Source organism: Sciurus carolinensis, chromosome 8, assembly GCF_902686445.1.
Source record: "Sciurus carolinensis chromosome 8, mSciCar1.2, whole genome shotgun sequence".
Taxonomy (NCBI): domain Eukaryota; kingdom Metazoa; phylum Chordata; class Mammalia; order Rodentia; family Sciuridae; genus Sciurus; species Sciurus carolinensis.
This window is the reverse complement of record NC_062220.1, coordinates 1,316,687-1,338,392: the sequence shown is the minus strand read 5'-3', so window position 1 is coordinate 1,338,392 and position 21,706 is coordinate 1,316,687. Positions and strand designations below refer to the sequence as shown.

At 51.4% G+C, this 21,706-nt stretch overlaps 1 protein-coding gene and 1 non-coding gene across 5 annotated transcripts in view; one reads left to right on the top strand and one right to left on the bottom strand.

Annotated features, from left to right (window-relative positions):
* The window catches only part of Dnajb6 (DnaJ heat shock protein family (Hsp40) member B6), a 58,318-nt gene that overhangs the window by 32,618 nt on the left and 3,994 nt on the right, over nucleotides 1-21,706 (top strand). For 2 of the 4 annotated variants that reach the window (XM_047560679.1, XM_047560680.1), the window contains exons 6-9: nucleotides 518-649; nucleotides 1,746-1,887; nucleotides 3,240-3,310; nucleotides 20,877-21,086. In XM_047560679.1, the coding sequence (XP_047416635.1) occupies nucleotides 518-649; nucleotides 1,746-1,887; nucleotides 3,240-3,310; nucleotides 20,877-21,086 (555 nt within the window). Of the gene's footprint in view, nucleotides 1-517; nucleotides 650-1,745; nucleotides 1,888-3,239; nucleotides 4,026-20,876; nucleotides 21,087-21,706 lie in introns of those variants that run through there. The other 2 variants (XM_047560681.1, XM_047560682.1) reach the window with 2 other exon arrangements.
* On the bottom strand, nucleotides 2,518-2,622 carry LOC124992046 (small nucleolar RNA U13). Its single transcript, XR_007110048.1, has one exon. It is a non-coding gene; the product is annotated as a small nucleolar RNA U13 (small nucleolar RNA).

The following is a 21,706-nucleotide window of genomic DNA, read 5'->3' as shown; positions in this document are numbered from 1 at the left end:
CACCTTACGGAAAAGTGAGAGGTGTTCTTGGGGATCTTGCCTGGATTTGTGTGGTGTTTCCACTTTGCCTGCTCAGTGCTCCATTCTGTGTTTACAATGCTCTAGTAGTTCATGTCCTGTCTAAGTTCCTTGGAGAAGGCAGCTCCGGTTCTCTAGGGTATGGTACAGCTGCCCAAGTGACATCTGCTCTCTGGGGGTGGCAGCAGGAGCAGTGTCCAACAGGATACTTGGCAAAGGGCAGTGGACAACCCTGAGGCCCTGGGGGGGGGTGTGTGTGTGTGTGTGTGCGCGCGCACGTGCACACGTGACATTCTTCTGTGTGTTGACTGTTCACCTTGCTGTGTGTCTCTACTTGAATTAAGCTAGTGAGAAAGTATCCCACCAGGTGGCCTGGGTATTCTACCTGTTTTATTTCTCCTCCAAATTCAGTGGTAAGTTGATACTTAAACCTATTTGCCCTCTCCTATGGAAAAAATAACTAAAGGTTTTTACAATACACCTTTCTGTTTGTTTCTAGAAGACCCATTTGAAGACTTTTTTGGGAACCGAAGGGGTCCCCGAGGAAGCAGAAACCGAGGTGCAGGCTCATTTTTCTCTGCTTTCAGTGGATTTCCATCATTTGGAGGTGGATTTTCTTCATTTGATACAGGTATCCTAGATTTAATCTCTGTTGTTAACAGTAGAAATTAATGCTTAGAACACGCAAAGCAATTTGAACTATTTGTTCCTTTTGGGAGAAGAGCTTTTTGGATTTGTCGCCATTTTATTTTGAGTGTACAAATCAGTGCTGAATGTCCTAATCTTTCAAGAATGTTGTTCACGAGGGATACCATAATGAAATTCTTGGCTAACAGGGTAATGTGTGTTTTGGGTAGGTACGAAAGCAGCCGTTGTGGGACAGTCTTGCTGAACCCACGTGTGTTCTAGCCTCCCTTGCAGTTAAGTAAAAGGACAGAGTTGTATCTCAGCAGTGTGCAGCTGGATGGGATTGGTGGGTGGACCCACAGCCTGGGCGAGTGACCTCAGCCAGACTGTCCCCTCGAAGTGCTCAGCCCAGAACAGCTGACCATGTGCATGGAGCACAGTGTGGTGTGGCAGGCCTGGAGAGGTGGCTTCCTCACAGAGCTGTTCTGACTTTGAGTTCAGCTTTGGTGGTAAAAGTTGGCAGTGCTCACGGCTGAGTTCGTTGCCTCTTATCATGCTCTCCTGTCATCTAACAGCTGTCTTGCTCTCCCTCGCGGTGCTCTCTCAGTTGTCCTGTAGTGTGCTGGGTAGGGCCGGTGAGCGCACAACACAGGAGGGCAGTTGGAGACCGCAGGGAAGAGGTGCTTCATCCGAGAAATGTGTGGCTAGGTGTGGGGCTTGCGCTACACGCCCCACCTTCCGGAGCCTCACAAGGTGTCGTAGTGGCCCCAGGCTGACTGCCTCATCTCTGGGTACAAATATAGAGCTTGCCACTGGGTGCCCTGTGGGACACAGTGCCACGTAGACCACGGTGGAGAGGCCCCACATGCTGGAGTGTCAGTGAGGACTCCACCCCCGGGCATGGGGAGAGATGCCTGCAGGGAAGGAGCTGGCCTCTTGCTAGTCCTCTGCCAGTCTTCCCATGTCCCCAGCTGCCGCAGTTCCTCTGTCCAGAGCTGCTCTTGGCGTGGTGTTTGACACCAAATGGTCTGCTGCTGAGTTGAATTGAAGCCTGTCATGTTATTAGTCTCCAATCATCTTTCATCTCTGTTTTCCTGTAGGATTTACTTCATTTGGGTCACTAGGTCACGGTGGCCTTACTTCATTCTCTTCTACATCATTTGGCGGCAGCGGGATGGGTAACTTCAAATCTATATCAACTTCTACCAAAATAGTAAATGGCAGAAAAATCACTACAAAAAGGTAGAGTGGTATTATGTAGTTTACATTTATTAACATTTTATATTAAGTCAGCTTAATGTTTCAGTAGTGACGTGTACTTTGCATATCTATCAGCGAAAGTACAAGTTGTATGAAAAATTTGTTAATTAGCTAGAGCTTTTCTTTTTTATTGTTTTAATGTTAAATTTTTAGAAGTAATCTTTATATTTATTATGTAATAACGTATAGTAAATTTCCCCATCATTGTTAGCATGGTTAAGTGAAAAACCATTAGTAGTAAAACCTGTACTTTTTGATTTACTTTTTGTAGTACTGGGGAGTGAACCCAGGGGTGTTTTACCACTGAACTTTATCTCCAACCCTTTTTATTTTTGAGGCAGGTCATAGACTAGTCTGGAACTCCTGGTCCTCCTGCCTCAACCTCCCCCATTGCTGGGATTTCAGGTGTGCATCACTGCCACCTCTCCCAGCTGTTCCGTTGTTGTGCTTGGAGCGAGGAGAGTGGAACCTAGGGTTAGCCTTATACATGCTAGGAAGTGCTTTACCACAGAGCCCTGCACCTCCAGGGCTGGGGTTTGAACCTGGGGCCTTGGGCAAGCTTTCTACCACTGAGCCATATTCCTAGTTCGTTCTTTACTGGTTTCCCCCTCTCATCAGATGGGTAATGTGCCAGTCTTGGAATGAGGTTTAGCAGGGAGGCACATCCTACACAACAGTGTGAACACCCAGTCGTCATGCTTAAAACTGAAAAAAGGTCTCATTTTTATTTTTTATTTTTTGGTACTGAGAATTGAACCCACATCCCCAGCCCTTTTTATTTTGAGACAGTCTTTTGCTAAGTTGCTGGGACTGGCTTTGAACTTGAGATTCTCCTTCCTTATCTCTCTGAGCCACTGGGATTACAGGTGTGTGCCACTGCTCAACTTCTTTGCTGTTTTTGATGAATGGTTTCTGCATGTATGTAGCCTTGCAGTATTTGGGATGCGCCCACCCTCCTCCTCTCCTTTAGAATAAATTTTTTTGTATCCTGGATTCAATCCAGGTGAGCCACATTCCCCAGCCCTTTTTAGTCTTTATTTTTGAAACATGGTCTCGCTAAGGCTGGCCTCAAATTTGGGATCCTGCTGCCTTAACCTCCAGAATCACTGGGATTATAGTCATGTGCCTCTCTGCCCATCAGAATAAATCTATTTTAAGACAGATGTATTGATAGTTTGTCTTTGTGTTTTTCAGCTTGCAAACCACTTATTTTCATGTGTCCTTTGAAATAATACCCTTAAGAATTATTTATATGCATTGTATACACATTTACTCTCATTTAAATATATATTTGTTCATTTACAAAAGAGTTTTAAATGAATTCTATCCTACAGAATTGTCGAGAATGGTCAAGAAAGAGTAGAAGTTGAAGAAGACGGCCAGTTAAAGTCCTTAACGATAAATGGTAAGGAGCAGCTGCTACGCTTGGATAACAAGTAATTCAACGCACGCATTTAACAGAAATGTTAAACTATAACAAGCACCATTTGAGGATTAACAGGAACATTTTTTTGAAGATTTCAGACGAACTCGACTTTCAGTATAATTGTACCTAATCTAAAGTATTTATAAACAGCTCATCGGAGCCCCTATTTGTCATAGACTTTTGAGTTTATTGTTGGGACCACACAATAGGACCATTTTTTTTTTTTTTTTTTGTCTTTAAAATTGTTGTAATCTCTGTATGCACTTTGCTTTTTTATTAAACGTAATCCAAGGTGAGCCTTGACTTTGAGTAGTGCTAGGACAAGATTGTATTCTAACACCAGCATGGATCTGCTTTCCATTGTGTTTGACATGTGAGCCAAGTAGTGTCAGCCTGCTGTGAGCTAACATTGCCAGGATGAATCTCTTGTAGAAATAATTTGTTTTTTTTTTTCCCCCCAGTATTTAGTAATGAAAGATATTAATGCATTAATGGTAATACATTTCTGGTTTAATATAAACTTAAGGATGTTTTCTAGTTGTGCATGAATGCTGGCAACTTAGTAAAGTTTTGACAATTGTTTAAATATGTAATGTTAAGCTTAGGTTTAAAAAAACTGGTAAACTGGGTCTTTGTCATTTGCTTTTAAAAAAAAAAAAAAAAAAAGAAAATAAATGTGAATGTGTTTGGTGCATTTTTTCCTGAGTGGGGTCTGCAGCCTCCTTGTGTCTGTGTGATTTTGTGCCTGGACTCCCAGTGTGGCTCCATAGTGTTCGCTTCATCATTAGGGTGGACACTGAAAGTCACACACAGATGTCTTCAGTTCGTTTGGCGAGTGTATTGAGAGTATAAGGAATTATTAGCAATGTAAGAGAGTATTACAATTTATAACATTTCTATGCGGGAGGGAAGAAATTGTGCAAAAAAAAAATATATATATATATATACACACACACACATATATATATATATATATTTTTTTTTTTTTTTTTTTTTTTTTTTTTTTTAAGTGTGGGGGATTGAACCCAGGGCTCTTAACCACTGAGCCACATCCCCAGCCTTTTTATTTTTTGAGACAGGGCCTTGCTCAGTTGTTGAGGCTTTCCTTGAATTTTAGATCCTCCTGCCTTAGCCTCCCACTCGCTGGGATTATAGGTGCGTACCACCAAACTCAGCCAGATTTTCATGTTTACAAGTCTGTTGTTCTGTAGGGTATGTACGATATAAGATCACTTAGGGACAAGGTACATGGGAAAGCAACCGGATCACATGGAGTGAGCCAAAATAAGGGTGCTGCTTTTCTCAGTCTGTAAAACCTTTCATGATTGTCATTGGTAGCCAGAGTCCTAGCCCAGGGTCACAGAATGTTAAAGTGGCCTTCAGTTGCATTTCGACACTGCCCCAGCTGTTGTGTCCTGTGTCGTGCGCACCCCCCACCCATTGTTTTGAAAGTGAGCAGTGCATGGTCCTTCCTGACTCTTGGCCCAGGTGGAAGCACGGGGAATTTCCTCATAGCGCTGTGATGTCTTTAATGAACCTGATGTATTGTACTGAAAGTAAGCAAAAGGCATTGTAACGTGTCACAGGAACCAGGCGTCGCTGGGTGACAGGTGGTCAAAGAGTGCCACACTAGGGACAGCAGTGAGTGACATGCCTGGGTGTTGGTGGAGGTCCCCACATGGCCGGCCTCTGGTCGGAGGTGGAGTGCGTCCTGGCCGCAAGCTGGGCACAGCTACAGGTTTCCACAGAAAGCCTGCTTTCACTCACGCTGTAAGCACAGGTGATTTTGTTACTGAGTGAGGAGCTTCAAGTTGGGTTTATGAAGTTATTAGGAAATAGACAGGTGACTTATTGTTTTCGAGTCTGGTTCTGAAGGTTCTTGAACACGATCAAGCTTATTGCCTGGGAACTGAGCATATGAAGCCCCTTTGGAAAGTCACGGGAAGCAGTGCTGGTGTCACTCCCAAGATCGACCCGGGAGAACAGCTCTCCATAAATGTGGTACTCCTTTGGCTCTGTGTATTTGAGAAGGTCTCCGGACTCTATAGATGGCCTTTGAAATTGGAAACTGAAAGCAGCTTGGTGCCTGGGCAGACTTGCTTCTGCTCCCTTGACCCAAAGCCTGGACTCAGATGCATAGTTGGGAGCTTCTTTGTTGGTTTGTGCCCAGTCTCCTGTGGCAGGTCTTCTTGTGAGCAGCCAGCCTGTTGCATTTTCCTTCTCTCAGGCCTTTTCTTTTCTGTGTAGTTTTCCCCAGTTGACTCGATTCAGTTCACTGGTGGATTATTCCTCATACTTCTCAACAAAATGTAAGCCTAAGTATCCAAGGGTTCCAGGCTTGGCTTTGGAGGTTGACTGACTGTTGTTAGAATATGAAAGACAATGGCTTCAAGCTTGACTCATCTAATTCCTACTGGCCTTTCTTCAGCTGGCAGATTTCAGAATTGCCCAGAGTTTAGCCTAACCATTTGATGAAGCTTCTCTTACAGCCTGAGAACCTCTTTTTCTGGAGCACAGATCCTTCTTGGATGGTAAGGTCTGAGGAGCAGTGTGGATTGATTGATCATCTTTGCAGCAGTTTGGATTTATTAGCTACCTACTAAACTGCTTATTCCTGTAGGCAGCCCCTCCTGTCCTCCCATGACTCGGGGTGCAACTCAGTACCTCTTGCATGCTAGGCACTGGGCTACTTTTGTAGTCCTTTTTGTTTTATTTTTAAAATTTTTTTTATTTTTTTGGGCAGTACTGGGGATCGAACTCAGGGCCCTGTGCTTGCAAGGCAAGCACTCTACCAGCTGAGCTATTTCCCCAGCCCACCTTTTTGTTTTATTTTGAGGTAGGATCTCCCTGAGTTGGTAAGAACTCACTCTCTTCCTGCCTGTCTCCTGAGTTGCTGAGCTTGCAAGCATGGGTCACCTTGCTTAGTCCAGCTCTTGTTCTGTGTTGGTCGCCACCTGAGTGTTAACCTTTCTAAGGAATACTGACCACCATATGTGTTCAGTGGACCCAGCAGTAGTCGGTGCCTGGTTTTTATCATCTCCGCTATTCTGATCCCAGCCATTCACGTGCTCAATAATGGTCTGGAGGCATGTGTTTCCTCTCTGGGTGCAAGTTTTCAAACACAGAATTAGATGAGTCTCTTTGGACACTTAATATCCTGTGGTCTAGAGGTAGCTGAATGATGATACCAGCTTGTGGGGTGGGGTTAAGATCTTGTTACCTTTTGAGGCTCTTTCCAGGTGGCCCATGCCTAGGCAGTTCTGCAGTGGATAGTGAAACATGAGAGGATTCCTCTCAACAAGCATGTGGCCTCACGTCTGCTGAAGTTATCGCCTCATCTCTCCTGAGCCCATGGTGCAACTTGGCTACTCCACTCTGGAAAGGAAAGGAAACCTAATTTTGAGCAGAGCATGGTGGGCAATTTGATCTCTCTTGTGTGCCCTGTCTCTTCTCTCCCTGCTCCAGAGTTGGGGATTTTTTTTTTTGCATTGGGGATTGAACCCAGGGGTGCTTAACCCCTGAGCCACATTTATATTTTATTTAGAGACAGGGCCTCAAGGATTAAATTGCTGAGTCTGGCTTTGAACTCGTCATCCTCCTGCCTCAGCCTCCTGAGCAGCTGGGATTACTGGTGTGTGCCACCACTCCTGGTTAGTGTTGGGGATTGAACCCCCCAGGGGTTCTCTATCCCAGCATTTTTTGGGGGTGGGGGTGGGGGTTGTGTACTGGGGATTGAACTCGAGGGCACTTGACCACTGAGCCACATCCGCAGCCCTATTTTGTATTTTATTTAGAGACGAGGGTATCACGGAGTTGCTTATTGTCTCACTTTTTGCTGAGGCTGGCTTTGAACTTGAGATCCTCCTGCCTCAGCTTCCTGAGACATGGTCTTGATCAGTGACTGATTCCTTAGGATTATAGGCACAAACCATTGTACCTGAGTCAGCTTACTGTTTTGCAACGTACTATTTTTAGCTCTTCTCAGGACCCAGACTTGGGTACTGGGTTCTGACCCACGGTTGATTTATGAGAGGTAAAATGATGGCCATTACCCTAGCGCTCATCCTTTTTTGTGTTTGTGGTGCTGGTGCTGGGGTTCGAGCTGTGTGTCGCTGAGCCGCTCCCAACCTCTGCAGCAACTCTCAACATCAGGAATGATGGAACCACTGACTCACGCGGCTTCCTCTTACTAGAAAAGGAAATGGGCCACCACAGGTCTGTCACTGCTTGCTTCCTTCCTGCTTTTGCGGAGGAGAGCCCATCACACCATCAAGGAGTTGACTGCAGTGTGATGGTCTGGCCGTGTTTCAGTGTTCTCATACTGTTGTCCACCGGGAGGTCCCTGGAAGCCATGTGATTTCCGTTGGCAGTCACAGCGACTCCCACCAAGAGCATTCTCGCCAGCATGGTCAGTTAGAGTTTGCACTCCTGTTCGCGAGCTTCCCATGTGTGAGCCTGCCTGTACCTTTCCAGGGGAAGCGGCTCTCACTGATCTGCTGCCCTTTGTGGAGTGGCCCGTGGTGTGGATGTGGTGCCTGACCCCCTGCCGTGGCTCTTCCAGAGCACGTCCACGTTTTCATTTCATACCTTGACCTCTGTTTGGCGGATGATACTCCACTTCCTCCCAGACTTGTTGCCAGTATTATCCAGTTAATTTGTTAGATAGAGCATCTCTTTTTGGTGTAGTTTTGTTCTTCAGGGTTTAATTCTGTGGCAGGATGACCTTATCGGTTACAGTAGTTACCTGAAAGGGCAGCTCATGGAAAACATTTCTAGCTGTTCTTAGGTTTCTGATGCAATGCGGAGTCAGTGCGGGTTGTACCCCACAACCCCAAGTTGCTTTGAATTGGTAGATTGATTTGAGGACACCTTGACACCTGGGAACAACATGGCTGACTTGGCCAGCCAGCCTTCCTTTTTTGGGTAGTGGGGTGGTGTTGGGATCAAACCCAGGCTCTTACTGGGCATGGTGGCACACACCTGTAATCCCAGAGGTTCAGGAGGCTGAGGCAGGAGGATCTCCAGTTCAAAGCCAGTCTCGGCAACAGTGAGTCCCTAAGAAACTGAGTGAGACTAGTCTCTAAAATGCAAAACAGGGCTGGGGATGTGGCTCAGTGACTGAGTGCCCTTGAGTTCAATCCCTGGTGCCAGGAAAACAACAGAGAAACCAGGCTCTTCATTGGCTGTGCTTTCAGCCTTTCGTTCTTTTTAAAAATATATTATTTTACATGTAGCTAAAAAATTAATGCTGTTCACACACGTGTGCACTGTGTGTGTGTAGGGGGTACTGAACCCAGGTCACTGAGCACATCCCCAGCCTGTTTTTATATTTCATTTAGAGATAGGGTCTTGCTAAGTGACTGAGGCTGACTTTGGATTTGTGCTTCTCGCCTCAGCCTCCTGAGCCACTAGGATTACAGGTGTGCACCACCGCGCCTGGCTATGTAGCGCATTTCTTATGAGGGAACCTGGTTGTTACGGTGAAAAGGAAAGATCTTTATGGTTGCTTTTACTTAATCACCCTTGCATTACTCTCCATTTCATTTTGCTATAATTTTTGTTTTTGTGCCACTGAGCTTCATCCCCAGCCTTTTTAATTTTGAGACATGGTGTTGGCCAACCTATCCAGGATGACCTTGAACTTGGGATCCTCTTGCCTCTGCTTGCAATAGCTTATATTTTAGAACTAAAAAATTCTACATGTTTTCTCACTCCCTTCCACCCCCTCCCCTTGTTTTTTCATATCTAATCATTAATATGCATGATGAGCATTTTTAGCTGTGTGCAGTGTTGCACATTTGTAAGCACAAGTCTTCTGGTGGCTGATGGAGTAGTATAACAAGTTCAAGGGCTGGAGATGTAGCTCAGTGGTAGAGCACCTGGGTTAAACAAAACCCCAGTATCACAAAGTTAAAAAAAGAATTTTCGTATTGTTCCCCAGTAGGTTGGTTTTAGTATTTCAGTGTGTGGTGAGTTATTTTTTAATATTTTTAGTTGTAGATGGACACAATACCTTTTTTGTTCACTTAATTTGTGTGGTCCTGGGGATCGAACCCGCTACCTTACTCCTGCTAGGCAAGTTCCCTTCTGCTGAGCCACAACCCCAGCACTGTGGCTATGGTCTTTTTTTTCTTTTTTTTCTTTTTTGGCAGTGCTGGGGACTGAACCCAGGGCTTTGTACTTGCAAGGCAAGCACTCTACCCTCTACCAACTGAGCTATCTCTACAGCCCTGTGGTTATGTTATTGATTGATGTATTTATGACTAAAAATCCTCTTGTTCCAGAGTTTATCACAAATAATTGCAGGAGTTAATCTGTTAACATTCAAGGACTTCTTGAAGCAATGATTCAGGTCTTTCATCTCTGCCTTCCTACGGGAAACAAACACATCCACCTGGCAGTGTCGGAGTTCAGATGGCCTGGAGGGACGAGGCTTAGGAGCAGGGTTTGGTCTCGGGTGCCCTCTGTGCCTGGCCTTCCTGGGTTAGCTCCAGCTTGCGGGGGGCGTCGGCCATCCTGGCAGTACTGCTGGAGGTTCCTACCGTGGGACCTTTTCTCTGTAAACCCCATTATTGGTGGACATACCTCGAGTCAGCACAGGACAGTGTGCAAGTGTTGGCTCCAGGTCTGCGGCTGGAGAGAGCTTCAGACTGAGTGTTGCCAGCCCAGAAAAGATGCAGATTCAAAATTCCAAATATGGTTTTTCTGAACTCTTGCTTTCATAACCTTGTAAAGTTAAAAAATAGGTGAACCCCACACACTGGTACTGGGGATTGAATTGGGGGCACTTGACCACTGAGCTACATGCCCAGCCCTTTCTATGTTTTTTTTTTTTTTGTGGTACTGGGAATTCCACTTGGGGTGCTCTGCTACTGAGCTAGTCCCCAGCCCTTCTGAAAACATTTTGTTTTGATCAGGGTCTCGCTGTTGCTCAGGATGGCCTTGAGCCTGAGCTCTCTTCCCCTGGCTCCTGAGGCCCTGGGATTTCAGGCATGCACCACTGTCCACTCTTCAGTTGTTGGTCCTGGTGTCTTGAGATGTTGATTTGCGTTCTGTAGTCATGAATGTGAGTTTAAAAAATCACTTTATTTTTTGGTGCTGGGGATTGAACCCAGGTATTTGAACACTGAGCCCTGTCCCCAGCCCCTTTGTTTTTTATTTTGAGACTCCTAATTTGCTGAGGCTGAACTCTTTCTTGTGATCCTTTTGCCTAAGCCTCTCAAGTGACTGGGCTTACAGGTATGCTCCACAACAGGGCTCAAGCCCAACTTTTAATTTTTTAAAAATAAGTTACACTTATAAAAAGTCTTATTTCTGTTGATTGTGAATCATTTGTAGTTTCAAATTCGTTTCCATCCAACATAGCCTGTTTTGGTATGAATTATTCAGAAATGTCTGGTTTTAATGTTTAAGTAGTGTGAACTCTACCTCTTGCTTTTACCCCTATTGAGTACAAAGTTCTGCCCCTGTATATTATTTTTACTTTCTGAAAAATAAATTTAAAATATTCTAGTTTTTAAAAAATTAAAAAAAATTTTTTATTGGTGCTGGGGATGGAACCCTGGGCCTTGTGTTGTTCTGCTGGGTTACACTTTCTGCCCCATCTGTCTATAATCATCCCTTCTTCTGTACTGGGATTTAGCTTAGTGGGACTCTACCACTGTGCCACATTTCCAGATTTAAAAAATTCTTTTGACAACATCTATGTTTCACAGGCTGAACTTGAATCTGTGGTCCTCCTGCCTCAGTACCCTGAGCTGCTGGGAGTAAAGGTCTGCCACTCTGTCCAGTTTGATTTTCCTCTCTGTTCCCTTCCCCTTTCCCCTCCTTGGGATTGAACCCAGGAGCACTTTACCAGTGAGCTACATTCCCAGCCCTTTTTATTATTTATTTTGAGACAACAGGGTCTTGCTAGGTTCTTGAGAGACTCACCTCATTGCCAAAGCTGTACTCGGATTTGCAATCCTCCTGCCTCAGCCTCCCGAGACTCTGGATTCCGGTGTGTGTCGCTGCAGCTGGCTTGGTTTGTGATTGCTGTGTGGTACAGCAGTGTTGGGTGGATAGCTTACACTCTCTGTACTTTGTGGTTTTTGACTCAACGTTAGTGTGTATAGTGTCACTTTTTTCCCTTGAAGCACATCTTGGGCGAGTGGACTCTGCTGGTGTTTCTGCGTGCATGCAGGAGACCAGGACCTTGCCTTGTGCTTCCAGAGAGGCTGTCGGCATGCTGACTCTGGTGTGGGCAGACCCTCCTCTGGCACAGGCACCCTGTCCACCTCCAGTGCTCTGGACAGTGTGGTTCCTGCTGTGCTGAAGGCTGGCCAGGAAAGCTGCAGAGGCTCCAGGACACTTCATGGCAAGCAGGCTGTCCTTCTGGAGTTACTCTGATGGAGACTGCTTGCGGCTTTCGTAGCAGTGCCTGGAAATGGGGGAGGGTAAAAGTGCTCTCCTGTAGCAAACCCCTGTACTTGCACCTGCACAGGTGGGGCGTGTGTCCCGGCAGGAGCTGCCTAACCTGGTGTGGCTCCTCTCGGGCCTGGGCTTCCCTGCCCCTGCGTGTGTTCCCAGTGCTCGTCCCACCCGCGGGGCTGGCTCTGCTGTTGTCAGATGTGTTGGCCAGCATTCCCCCAGTGCTGGGACCCTTCTCGGGCATCTTCCGTCAGCGGGGCCCAGCTCTGCAGTAGTGCCCAGGCAGAATGTTGGTGCACCGCCCCGTAACCACCTCGGGCTGCCAACCTGCCCTGGATGTGATGGTGGAAGCATGTGCCTTTCAGCTCTGCGGTGGGCGGTGGTGTTGCTAGTGGGATCTGCCCCTCTGCGTGGGCAGCTGACCCGGTCCTGGGCGCTGCGCACATGTGTTCCCTCAGCTGTGCCTGGCGTCAGTCTGTTCGGGGACGTGGTTCACTGTGTGTCTACCAGCGTTGCCAAGCTGCACTGCCTCCAGCTCACAGCACTGGCCTGAACTCCAGTGAGCACTTGGTACTACCTGCAGCACCCTCGGGACGGAGGCCAGCTCAGGGAGAGGCTTGGTGCACGCTGCAGCAGGCAGGCGCCTGGTGTGCGGCCTCCGTTGAGGGAGGGACCCCACGCAGCCTCTTTGCGCTGTGCCGCATGGGCCTTGGTGTGGTGTTTGCCTGTCTCCCGGCTGAATTGGGCATCTCTCTGTGCCAGCAGCCGTCCTCTTCTCTCCCCAATAACTTTGGTAACTGGTCTTTGCATCTCTGCTCCCGAAGAGCACTCAGTACGTAGCCTCTAAGTAGCAGTAGTGCATATTCCTAGCACGTGCCAGGCCCCAGGTTCCATCCCCAGCAATAAACAAGTTTAAAAAATACCTGAGGGTCTGCCTGCCTCCCTTGACCTGTGCGTCCTGCCACCTCAGTCCAGTTTCCTCGTGGGCTCACCTGTGTCGTGCATGGTAAGTAGAGCTCTTCTAGTTGAAGGGGTTCAGGGCCTGTCAGCTTGGCTCTGAGACGCTTGGTAGTGTGGGCTCTGCACGTCCCTCCCCCACATCCTGCTTTTTTTTTGGTGGGGGTGGTACTAGGAACTGAACTCAGGGGTGCTCTACGCTAAGCCATACCCCAGCTGTTTTTATCTTCTATGTTGAGACAGGGTCTTGCTAAGTTGCTGAGGCTGGCCTCGAACTTCCATCCTCCTGAGTAGCTGTGATGACAGCTGTGGCCGCTGTTTGACCTCAAATGTTTTGGGGTGGTGGTTTGCAGACCTTTCCTTTTCTGTTTCCTTCACCCTGCTCTGCCCCGGTCCATGTCGCAACACTGCTTTTACCCCGTAAACCAAGTCTGCCCACTCTCAGCTGCACCTGTTCATGTTCCTCTCCTGGCTTCCTAGTCTAGGTTCCTTGGCTGTTGGTCCCCCACTTGTGTGTCGGTAGCAGAAGCAGAGAGCACCTGCCTGTTGTGTCCTGTTTTATTCTCATCTGTTGACTGTAGTGTTCGACAGCAGGTCTTCACTGTCCCCAATGTCTGCCGAAGTTCACACCAGGTGTTGGAACAAGCTGGTCTTCCAGTTGGCCAGTTGACCTGTCTGGATGTTTGTACCCTCTCAGGGAAAGCAATATTCATAATTTGAACAAGTGTGGGATTAACCTTTTTCCCCACCCCAGAAAAGATGGAAAGGAGTAGCCCCAGCAGAGGCCCTTGGGCAGTGGACTTGGGCAAAGTGGCAGCGAGTGTTGGTGTCTCCTCATTTGCATGCTCTCAGCCTTGGACTGTGAGAAGAAGAAAAACTGCTGATGTGAAGGTTGTGCACATGCCTTTAACAGCTTCCAGATAACGTCCGTGTCTTGGCTTTGGGGACAGCTGTAATCGTGTATTTGCTTTGAAATTCTATTTAACCTGCAGGAAGGTGGGGCATCTCTCCATGTAATTACTTTCCCAAGTGGGAAGAACACTCAAGTTCTTGTAAGCAACCTATGTTTTTGTCTTTTGTAAGGTTTAATAATTTGGGGCATAGCTCAGGGTTAGAATGTACACTTGATCCACTCAGAAGTCCCCGAAAACAAACAAAAAGTTAATTCATGTGTAGGAAGAGGCTAGCAGAAGTGATACCAAATAGTAATTTACCTATGCAAGGTAGAGTTAGCGGTGACTTTTTTTTATACAACCATGTGTGTTGCCTTTTTGCACAAATTGTTAAACAAAATTGTTTAAGTAAGTAGTGATATACCTGGGAGTGGTGGTGTATGCTTGTAATCCCAGCAACTCGGGAGGCTAAGGCAGGAGTATTGCAAGTTAGAGGCCAGCCTAAGCAATTTAGTGAAACTGTCCTGAAATAAAAACATGGCTCAGTAGTTTAGCACCCCTGGGTTCAATCCCAAGTACTGAGCAGGGGGAAGCTCCAAAAAACCAGAAGGCACATTTCCAAAGGTGGGGATGATAGCAGCCAGTGGCTTCACATGGAGGGTTTAGAGAGTTTAGAGAAGGCTGCAGACACAAAGAGGATCAGCTTTTAGACCGTGATGGTGGGTGTGGTGGGGCGAGAGGAGTGGCACTTAACACACATTTAGGTTTTAATTCTGGGAATTTGGATCAGAGAGGAACAGGAACCTGTGTTTTTTATTTTCTTTGGTACCAGGATTGAACCGGGGGCGCTTAACCAGTGAGCCACATCCCCAGCCCTTTAAAAAAAAAAGTCTCACTTAGAGATAGGGTCTCACTGAGCTGCCTAGGGCCAGGCCAAGTTACTGAAGCCGGCATTGAACTCGGTCTTCCTGCCTCCGCCGCCTGCCCTGCTGGGATTACAGGCGAGCAGCTCTGGGAACTGTCCTGAGAGAGAGAAGCTGGGTGCTGTTCGTTGGTTTGTTTTGGTACTGAGACTTGAACCCAGGGGTCTGTGCCACTGAGCCTCACTCCTCCCCCATGCTTTTAAAAAGTTCTTAGTTGTAGATGGACACAGTCTTTTTGTTCACTTTCGTGTGGTGCTGAGGATGGAACCCAGTGCCTCACTCGTGCTGGGCGAGCTGCAGCCCAGCCCCCCAGGCCTTTTTAATTTGAGGCAGGGTCTCACTGAGTTCTCAGGCACTAGCCTTGAATTTGGGATCCTCCTACCTTAGCCTCCTGAGTCGCTGGGAGACAGGCCTGTGCCACCACTCCTGGCCAGTTGATTGCTTCTTAAGGACACCCAAGTTCTTTGGTGGCTTTCTCTGTGGAGATCTTGCAAAGGGAGTGCTGGGATTGGGGCTTGTCTGCAGTGTGCAGAAGCGTCCGTGTGGCAGCAGGGTCTGCAGGGTCTGCTGCTGGCCTCCTTCCTGGCTTGCCGGGGTCGCCAGACTGTGAAGGAGACCTTCCCCTCCTGATACGCACAGAGCAAACCATGCTGTTTGCTCCCCAGATGACTGACTTCCTGGTTTTAAGTCTTGTGCCAGGAGACAGAGCACTTGTTGAACTTGAGATGCAGGCTTTTGAAGTTCCTGTTCAGTTCAGCATGTGTGCAGCTTGGTGTAGAGCCTTGCGGGAGTGAGGCCCTGGGTTCAGTCCCTAGCACTGCCAAAAATAAGACAAGAAACCTCAGAAAAGCCTCAGTTTTAAAGTGTAAACATCAAATATATTGAGTACTGATAATGTCTTTGTTTTATTCTTGGTGTGTATACATGGTGGGTACTGGGGATTGAACCCAGAGTGCTCTACCACTGAACTGCACCCCTACCCCTGTTTTTATTTTGAGGCAGGGTCTCAAATTTGCAGAGACAGACCTTAAACTCGCCATCCTCCTGCCTTGGTCTCCCGAGCCTCTGGGATTACAGTTGTGGCCTCTGCCCCTGGTGTAAGAGCATTTTAATGGAGTTGGCTTTGCCGTTTTCGGTTTCTTTGTGAGGGTCATTAAAGGAAGGCAAACCCCAGGAGCGTGACTCTGGGCTGTGTTTGCCCTGTGCTTTCTCCCATTCCTGGTTGCAGTTTACCTCTTGCTGTGGTGTGCGCTCTGAAGCTGGCCAGCTGTGGGTCTGTGTGCCTTTTGCGGTCCAGGTCCACTATGACTTGAAAGGCACTTTCTTGGAGCCCAAGCTGTTGGTGGAGGCTGAGGGTTTCCTTATGAAAAGCTTGGGTTTGATCCTCTGGGTTGGTTTGGAACATGTGTACGTTTTCAAATGTCTGTGTCACCCTGTGCACCCTGGCTACAGCCGATGGTGTGGAATTCCCCTGCTGCAGGAGCCTGTGGTGCGCAGGAGGCAGTGTGGATTTGAACCCTGGGCGTCGGCCACCCAGGTTAGCGGGAAACCTCGACCTGACCCGCTCAGCTAGACAGGAACACGGTGAGGTGTGGCTTCTGGGTGCTCGGGCTTGTTCCACTCAGCTCAGAGCCATCTTGAGGCCACACAGGCGTGGGAGGCAGACTGGCCAGGGCCCCAGCCCATGAGCCAGTGTGCAGCGGTGACCTTGTGACCAGGCTTTGTGAGAACCAGGAACGCGGGATAGCCTTGGTTCTTCGGAGGCTGCTGATGGTGCGTGTGGCACCTGGCCAGGCTTTGCTTCCCGATTCGTCCTACGGGAAGGCCGTTCACTCTCGCTGCAGTCAGGGCTTAACGTCTTGTCCCAGCTGGCGATCCCTCTCTTCTGAGGAGCGGATGCAGCGGGGCGAGTGTTGTGCTGCCTGTGCTCGGCAGGAGTCTCGGGAGGCGACTGCCAGCCCTCCTTCCCGGCTCCGGTGCCCTTCAGACCCTGCTCTGGCGGTCCTGACCTCCACGCCCTGGGTCAGGGGCTGCGGTCACAGCTTCCTGACTGTCCATGTGGGTGCTGGGGACTTCCCACGTCCAGCTGCCGTGCCGGCATCACCGTCCATCCCTTCTGGGTGATCTCGGGCATTCAGCCTGGGGTTGCATTTTACTCTGCAGTCGCAGAAAATCACGACTCCCTCCTGGTTGTGCCTTCAGGCCACAGTTGTAGGTGGGGCCAGCACGGCCTGTAGGTAGGTGTCCCTGCCCTGTGGTGAGCTGTGCTCTGCACCGGGCTGCCTCCATCGCACTGCTGTGGGGATGGTGAGGTTGAGCAAGGGAGGGAGGCTGAGAGTGGTGCGCACCTGGGACTTCATAAATGTGAGACCTGCCTCAAAATCAAACTCGGAAAGGGGCTGCGGTGTGGCGTGCTCTTGGTCCCATCTCCAGCAGTGAGGGGCCTCCCAGGGAAGAAGGCCGCACGGCTCCTGGTGTGGCCTCCGGTGGCACTGCCAGGGCATGCAGGCCCTCCGTCTTGCTCAGGGACCTGCAGGACTTCTGCCATGGTGGCTGAGCCACACAGTCCCCTCCACAGGCCAGCTGGGGTCCCGAGGGCGCGGCTGGGCTCTGCTACCGGGGCAGTGTCTCTGAGCGACCTGCTCACCAGCAGGCACCGTCTTCTGACGCTGTTCGGGTCTGGGCACTGCTGCTCTGCAGGCCTCTGGGACCCTGCTGCCCCCTGCAGTGCTCAGCGCTGGCTCTCCTAGGGTCTGCGCTGCAGGGCTGCAGATGGACAGCAGCTCCCCAGCGCAACCTGAGTGCTTGGCTGGGTGCCAGTCAGGGAGGGTCCTTACTTGGCCCAGCCTCTCAGAGCTTCTGGGAGCCCTCCTGCACAGGAGGGTGGGCACGGGTGGTGGTGTGAGTTCGTGTGTGTGCAGGAGCCTTCCAGGACCATGTGTCCCTGGGTGATTAGGAAGCCGCCCAGCGCAGGATAGCCCAGTCCTTGGGTTCACAGGCAACGTGCAGCATGGGGAGTGGGTTCCCGGCAGGTCTGCGGAACACCGTGCGGGCATGGCTGGGGACGAAGACCAGACCTGGTGGGACAGCGGTTCCTGTGCAGGCAGGGCAGGCTGAGTGCGGTGTGGGGTGGAGGTCGGGGTGCGTGGAGGAGTTGGCGTCCTGGGAGTGCTGAGACCTGCTGGGAGCCCCAGCACCGCGTGCCCTCAGGCCACCCTCGCAGGCCTCACTGCAGGGCCGCGCATCCAGTTGTGGCGTGGCGGGCACCTTTGCTGTGTGGGCGTGGCCTGGGCTGTCTGCAGGGCGTGTGGCGACTTGCAGACCGTGTTACTGAAACCACCGTTTGGGTCCTTACGTTGTGTGCCACGGCGGTGTGGGTGCTCTTGAGGGTGCCGGCCCCTGCCACTGCCTGGCTGAGGGGTGCTGGTGTGGACAGGAAGTGCCCAGGGGGAGGAGTCATCCTTGGGTCTTGGTTCCCACGGCGGTTTCCTTCCCAGGCCCTTCTCAGGCGTGGAGGTGTTGTGGGGACCTCGTGGCCTCTTGCCTTGGTTGTCACTGGTTAAAAGATGCCTGGGCAGGGCGTGGGACCTCGCGGGCCTCGGAGCACGGTGCCCACTGCCTTCCTCATGCTCAGACCACTTGGGCAAGCGACAGAACCCTTGTCCTGCTGCAACTCTGGGATGGTCACCACAGCCTGAAGCAGAGTGGCCCCTCTCCACACTTGACCACCCCAGCTGCCTGCCTGATGCAGGGGCCAGGGCAGGAGGGCTTTCTGGATGGGTTTCTGCCGGGGAGCAGAGGCGCCCCAGGCATTCCCGGGAAGAACCCACTGGGCAGTGGGAGGCAGGAGCAAAAGCCAAGCTTCTGCCAGGGTGGGGCCGGAGGACTGGAGAGGCGCTCACAGGTGGCAGCTGCAGGCTGCAGCCAGGTGCTGGCCTGCTGCCACTGGGCTCCCTTGGGCCTCTGCCTTCTCCCCCGGGAGAACAGCATGACCCTGAGTTCTGAGTGAGTGTGGGCCAGGCCCAGAAGCCGTGGGAGCTGTGGTGTCATGGCACCTCAGGCTGCCATGTCTCAGGCAGACTTTTGTTTTGTATCCAGGATGAACCCAGGGGTGCTTTACCACTGAGCCATATCCCCAGCCCTTTTCATTTTACTTTATTGAGATAGAATCTCACAAAGTTACTAAGGGCCTCGCTGAGTTATCTAGCCTAGCTTTGAATTTGCGATCCTCCTGCCTGCAAGCCCCGTCACTGGGATGGCAGCTGTGCAGCTGGAAGCAGCCTTTGAGCTCACGTTAGATGTGAGTGTCTGGTTTCTCTCCTTGTGTGTCGCTTAGCTACTCTCCTTTTTTCTAAGCAAACAGTTACGCACAAGGCGCACAGCGGCTCTGGAAGCCAGTCTGCTTCTGCAGTCCCACCGTTGGGGAAGGCAGGTGCTGGTGGATGAAGTCGGGAGCCACAGCCCTGCAGAGCCTGGCCTCGGGCAGTGGCTTTGTGGCCCCAGGTAGACCAGCTGTTGCGGGAGAGCCCTGGGAGCTTGCTTGTGAGCCCGTCCAGCGAGGCAGTGGTTGTGCGTGAGCACCTGTTTGTGAGGCGTGCAGCTGTGGGCCTGGGTGGAACCTGCAGCCGTAGAGTGTGTGGGGCCAGGAGTGGCGGCATGTGCTGGAGCGCCTGTCTTCACGGGTGCCTTGTTCCAGGCCCTGGCGGCTGGAGGTAAGTGGGTTGAGGTGAGGCTCCAGCCTGTGGGGAGTCACTTCCCTGAAACTCTTAAATTTCTTTGAAATGTTCACACTTTGGCAAATATAGCTTTTAAACCTATCAGAATTACAAGCTGCGATTCTGCCCAGGGCAGGGCTGACCTGACCTTGAAGCATGGGTCTGAGCTTGGGCTTCCTGTTCTTCCTGGCCCCAGTACTCAGCCTCCTTGGTGCTGGATTGGCTGGCTGCAGCTCAGCCCTGGGCTGCCCGTCACCCTTTGGCCTCTCGTTTCCCAGTCAGGTCCTGAAGCGACAGCAGGGCAGCGCGGCTCCCGAGCGCCCTCGCTGGGCACTGAAGGGTGTCTGCTGGAAAGCCCAGTGCTGCCCGCCACCTCACAGGCCCTGCTCTTGGCCCGTGACCAGGCTTCCTGTAGGATGCTGCTGCTCACCTGCAGTGCCCCTCCCGCCTGGTTGCCTGCCGGCGAGACTGTTCTGAGGTGCCATTCTGAGCCTTGTGCCTGTGGTGGCGTCTGTACCTGGGGGGCAGCCATTGGGTCGCAGGCCTCGGGGCCTAGGCACACCTGTAGAGTCCACATCCTGCCCGCTGCCAGGATGCCACCCTTAGCCCAGTGGCGGGATTTGACCCTGAGGAGGTGCTTGTCTCGGGTCTCCGGCAGGACGCGTGGGATGCTGAGTGACGGGTGGTGGCAGTCCATGCCTAATGGTGCCCTGTGACAGCCTGCGGTTGCCTCCCAGCTTGCCCTTTGGGTGCTCAGTCTCGTGGCCCCGGAGACAGGAGCCCGAGTCCAGGCGGGGCCCGAAGCCTGGTGAAGTCCCAGCCTGGCGCCTGGCACTGGGTACTAGTGCTGGTGTGCGGCCCAGGGTGGTTGTGGGACCCGTGACTGGCACTTCTTCATGGTGTCACTGGCGAATGCCCTGGGGCTGGCTGGGAAACGGGGACGAAGGAGCCACCATAGGGCAACCGCCTGCCTCTCCCTGTCCCTCAGCCCATGCATGGCCTTTGCCTCTCCAATCAGGCACTTTCCTCCCCGAGTGGCGTCCAGGGAGGGGCACCCACCACCTGAGACCTGAACGTTTGGTAGGAGTTTCCGAGGTGCTTCTCCCTAACAAATCCATGAAGTGCAGTCAGTCGGACATGAACTGGAGATCCTCCTGATTCCAGAGAGTCAATGTTAACTCTTCAGTGGCAGCTGGGGTGGTCGGGGCGGCTGGGCTCAGAGGCGGCTGGGCTCAGGAGCGGCCGGGCTTGCCTCTGCCTGGCAGGTGGCTGGGTGGGCCCTTGCTCACAGTTCTCACAGGGTGCTTGCCTCAGCGTGGTGCAGAGAGGGGTGGTCTTGGCACAAGCCTGAGGGCTGGCTGGGCCTGCTGCCTCCTTGCAGGCCCTGCTGAGTTGACTGACAGCCACCTGGTCGCAGTGGTCGGCTGGGAAGTGGCTCAGCGGGGTGAGCCTGGATCGTGCCAGTGCCCTGGGGTGGGGTTTGGAGCGCTTGTTTCTACAGCAGAGGAAGATTTTGGTTTTTATGTGACCGTAAGTTAGGGCCCAACAGTGCCACCCCAGAAGTCTGGGGGCTCTGGGGCCACGGCCCTGAAGGCAGGTGCTCCCGAGGGCGGGTCTCTGGCTCACGCTCTCTCCTGGTGTGTTTCAGGTGTGGCTGACGAGAACGCCCTTGCGGAAGAGCGCCTGCGGAGAGGCCAGCCAGCCCTGCCTGCCCAGCCCACCAGCACCCGCCCGCTGAGGTCGAGCCGCCCCACACCCTCGGCCAGACCCGCACCGCAGCACAGCATCTGGGAGGAGGAGGAGGAGCAGGAAAAGCCGCGGGCCCCCAGCCCCTGGGACACCCCCATGAGTTCAGCAGGTGTGCAGAGGGGAACTGGTGTGGAGCAGCCCCAAAGCGATCCTCCCCCAAATTCAGGACAGAGAGGACAGAAGTCATACCTGTGCTGCTGTGTGCTGACCTGAGCGGGTGCGGGGAGCTGGGGGCAGGCGCCAGGCTGCGGGGCAGGGGCAGAGGCAGGCCTGTGCCCGGCTCACCTCCAGGAGCTGCTCCACGCGCGGCCTGGCTGTGGCTGCTCGAAGCTGTCCCTCGATTAAAGCAGGGTCCCCGTGTTCTTCGATGTGTGTGGAGTGCATTGCCCGGCAGGGGTGAGGGCTGCCGCGACGGCCAGCGTTGCTTCATGACCTGAGCGAAGAGGTGGAGAGCCATCAGTTGCCCTGATGGTCCCAAGCCACATACCTTCTGCATCAGCTTCAGTTCCAAAGGAAAAATCCCAGCCAGCTGGGCGTGGGGGTGCATGCCTGCAGTCCCAGCGATTTGGGAGGCTGAGCAGGAGGATCTCAAGTTCAAGGCCAGCCTAGGCAATTTAGCAAGACCCTGTCTCAGAATAAAAAGCGAAAAGGGCTGGGAATGTGACCCCGTGGTAGAGCGCCCCCCGGGTTCAACCCCCAGTGTAGCACCAAACAAACAAAACCAAAAGG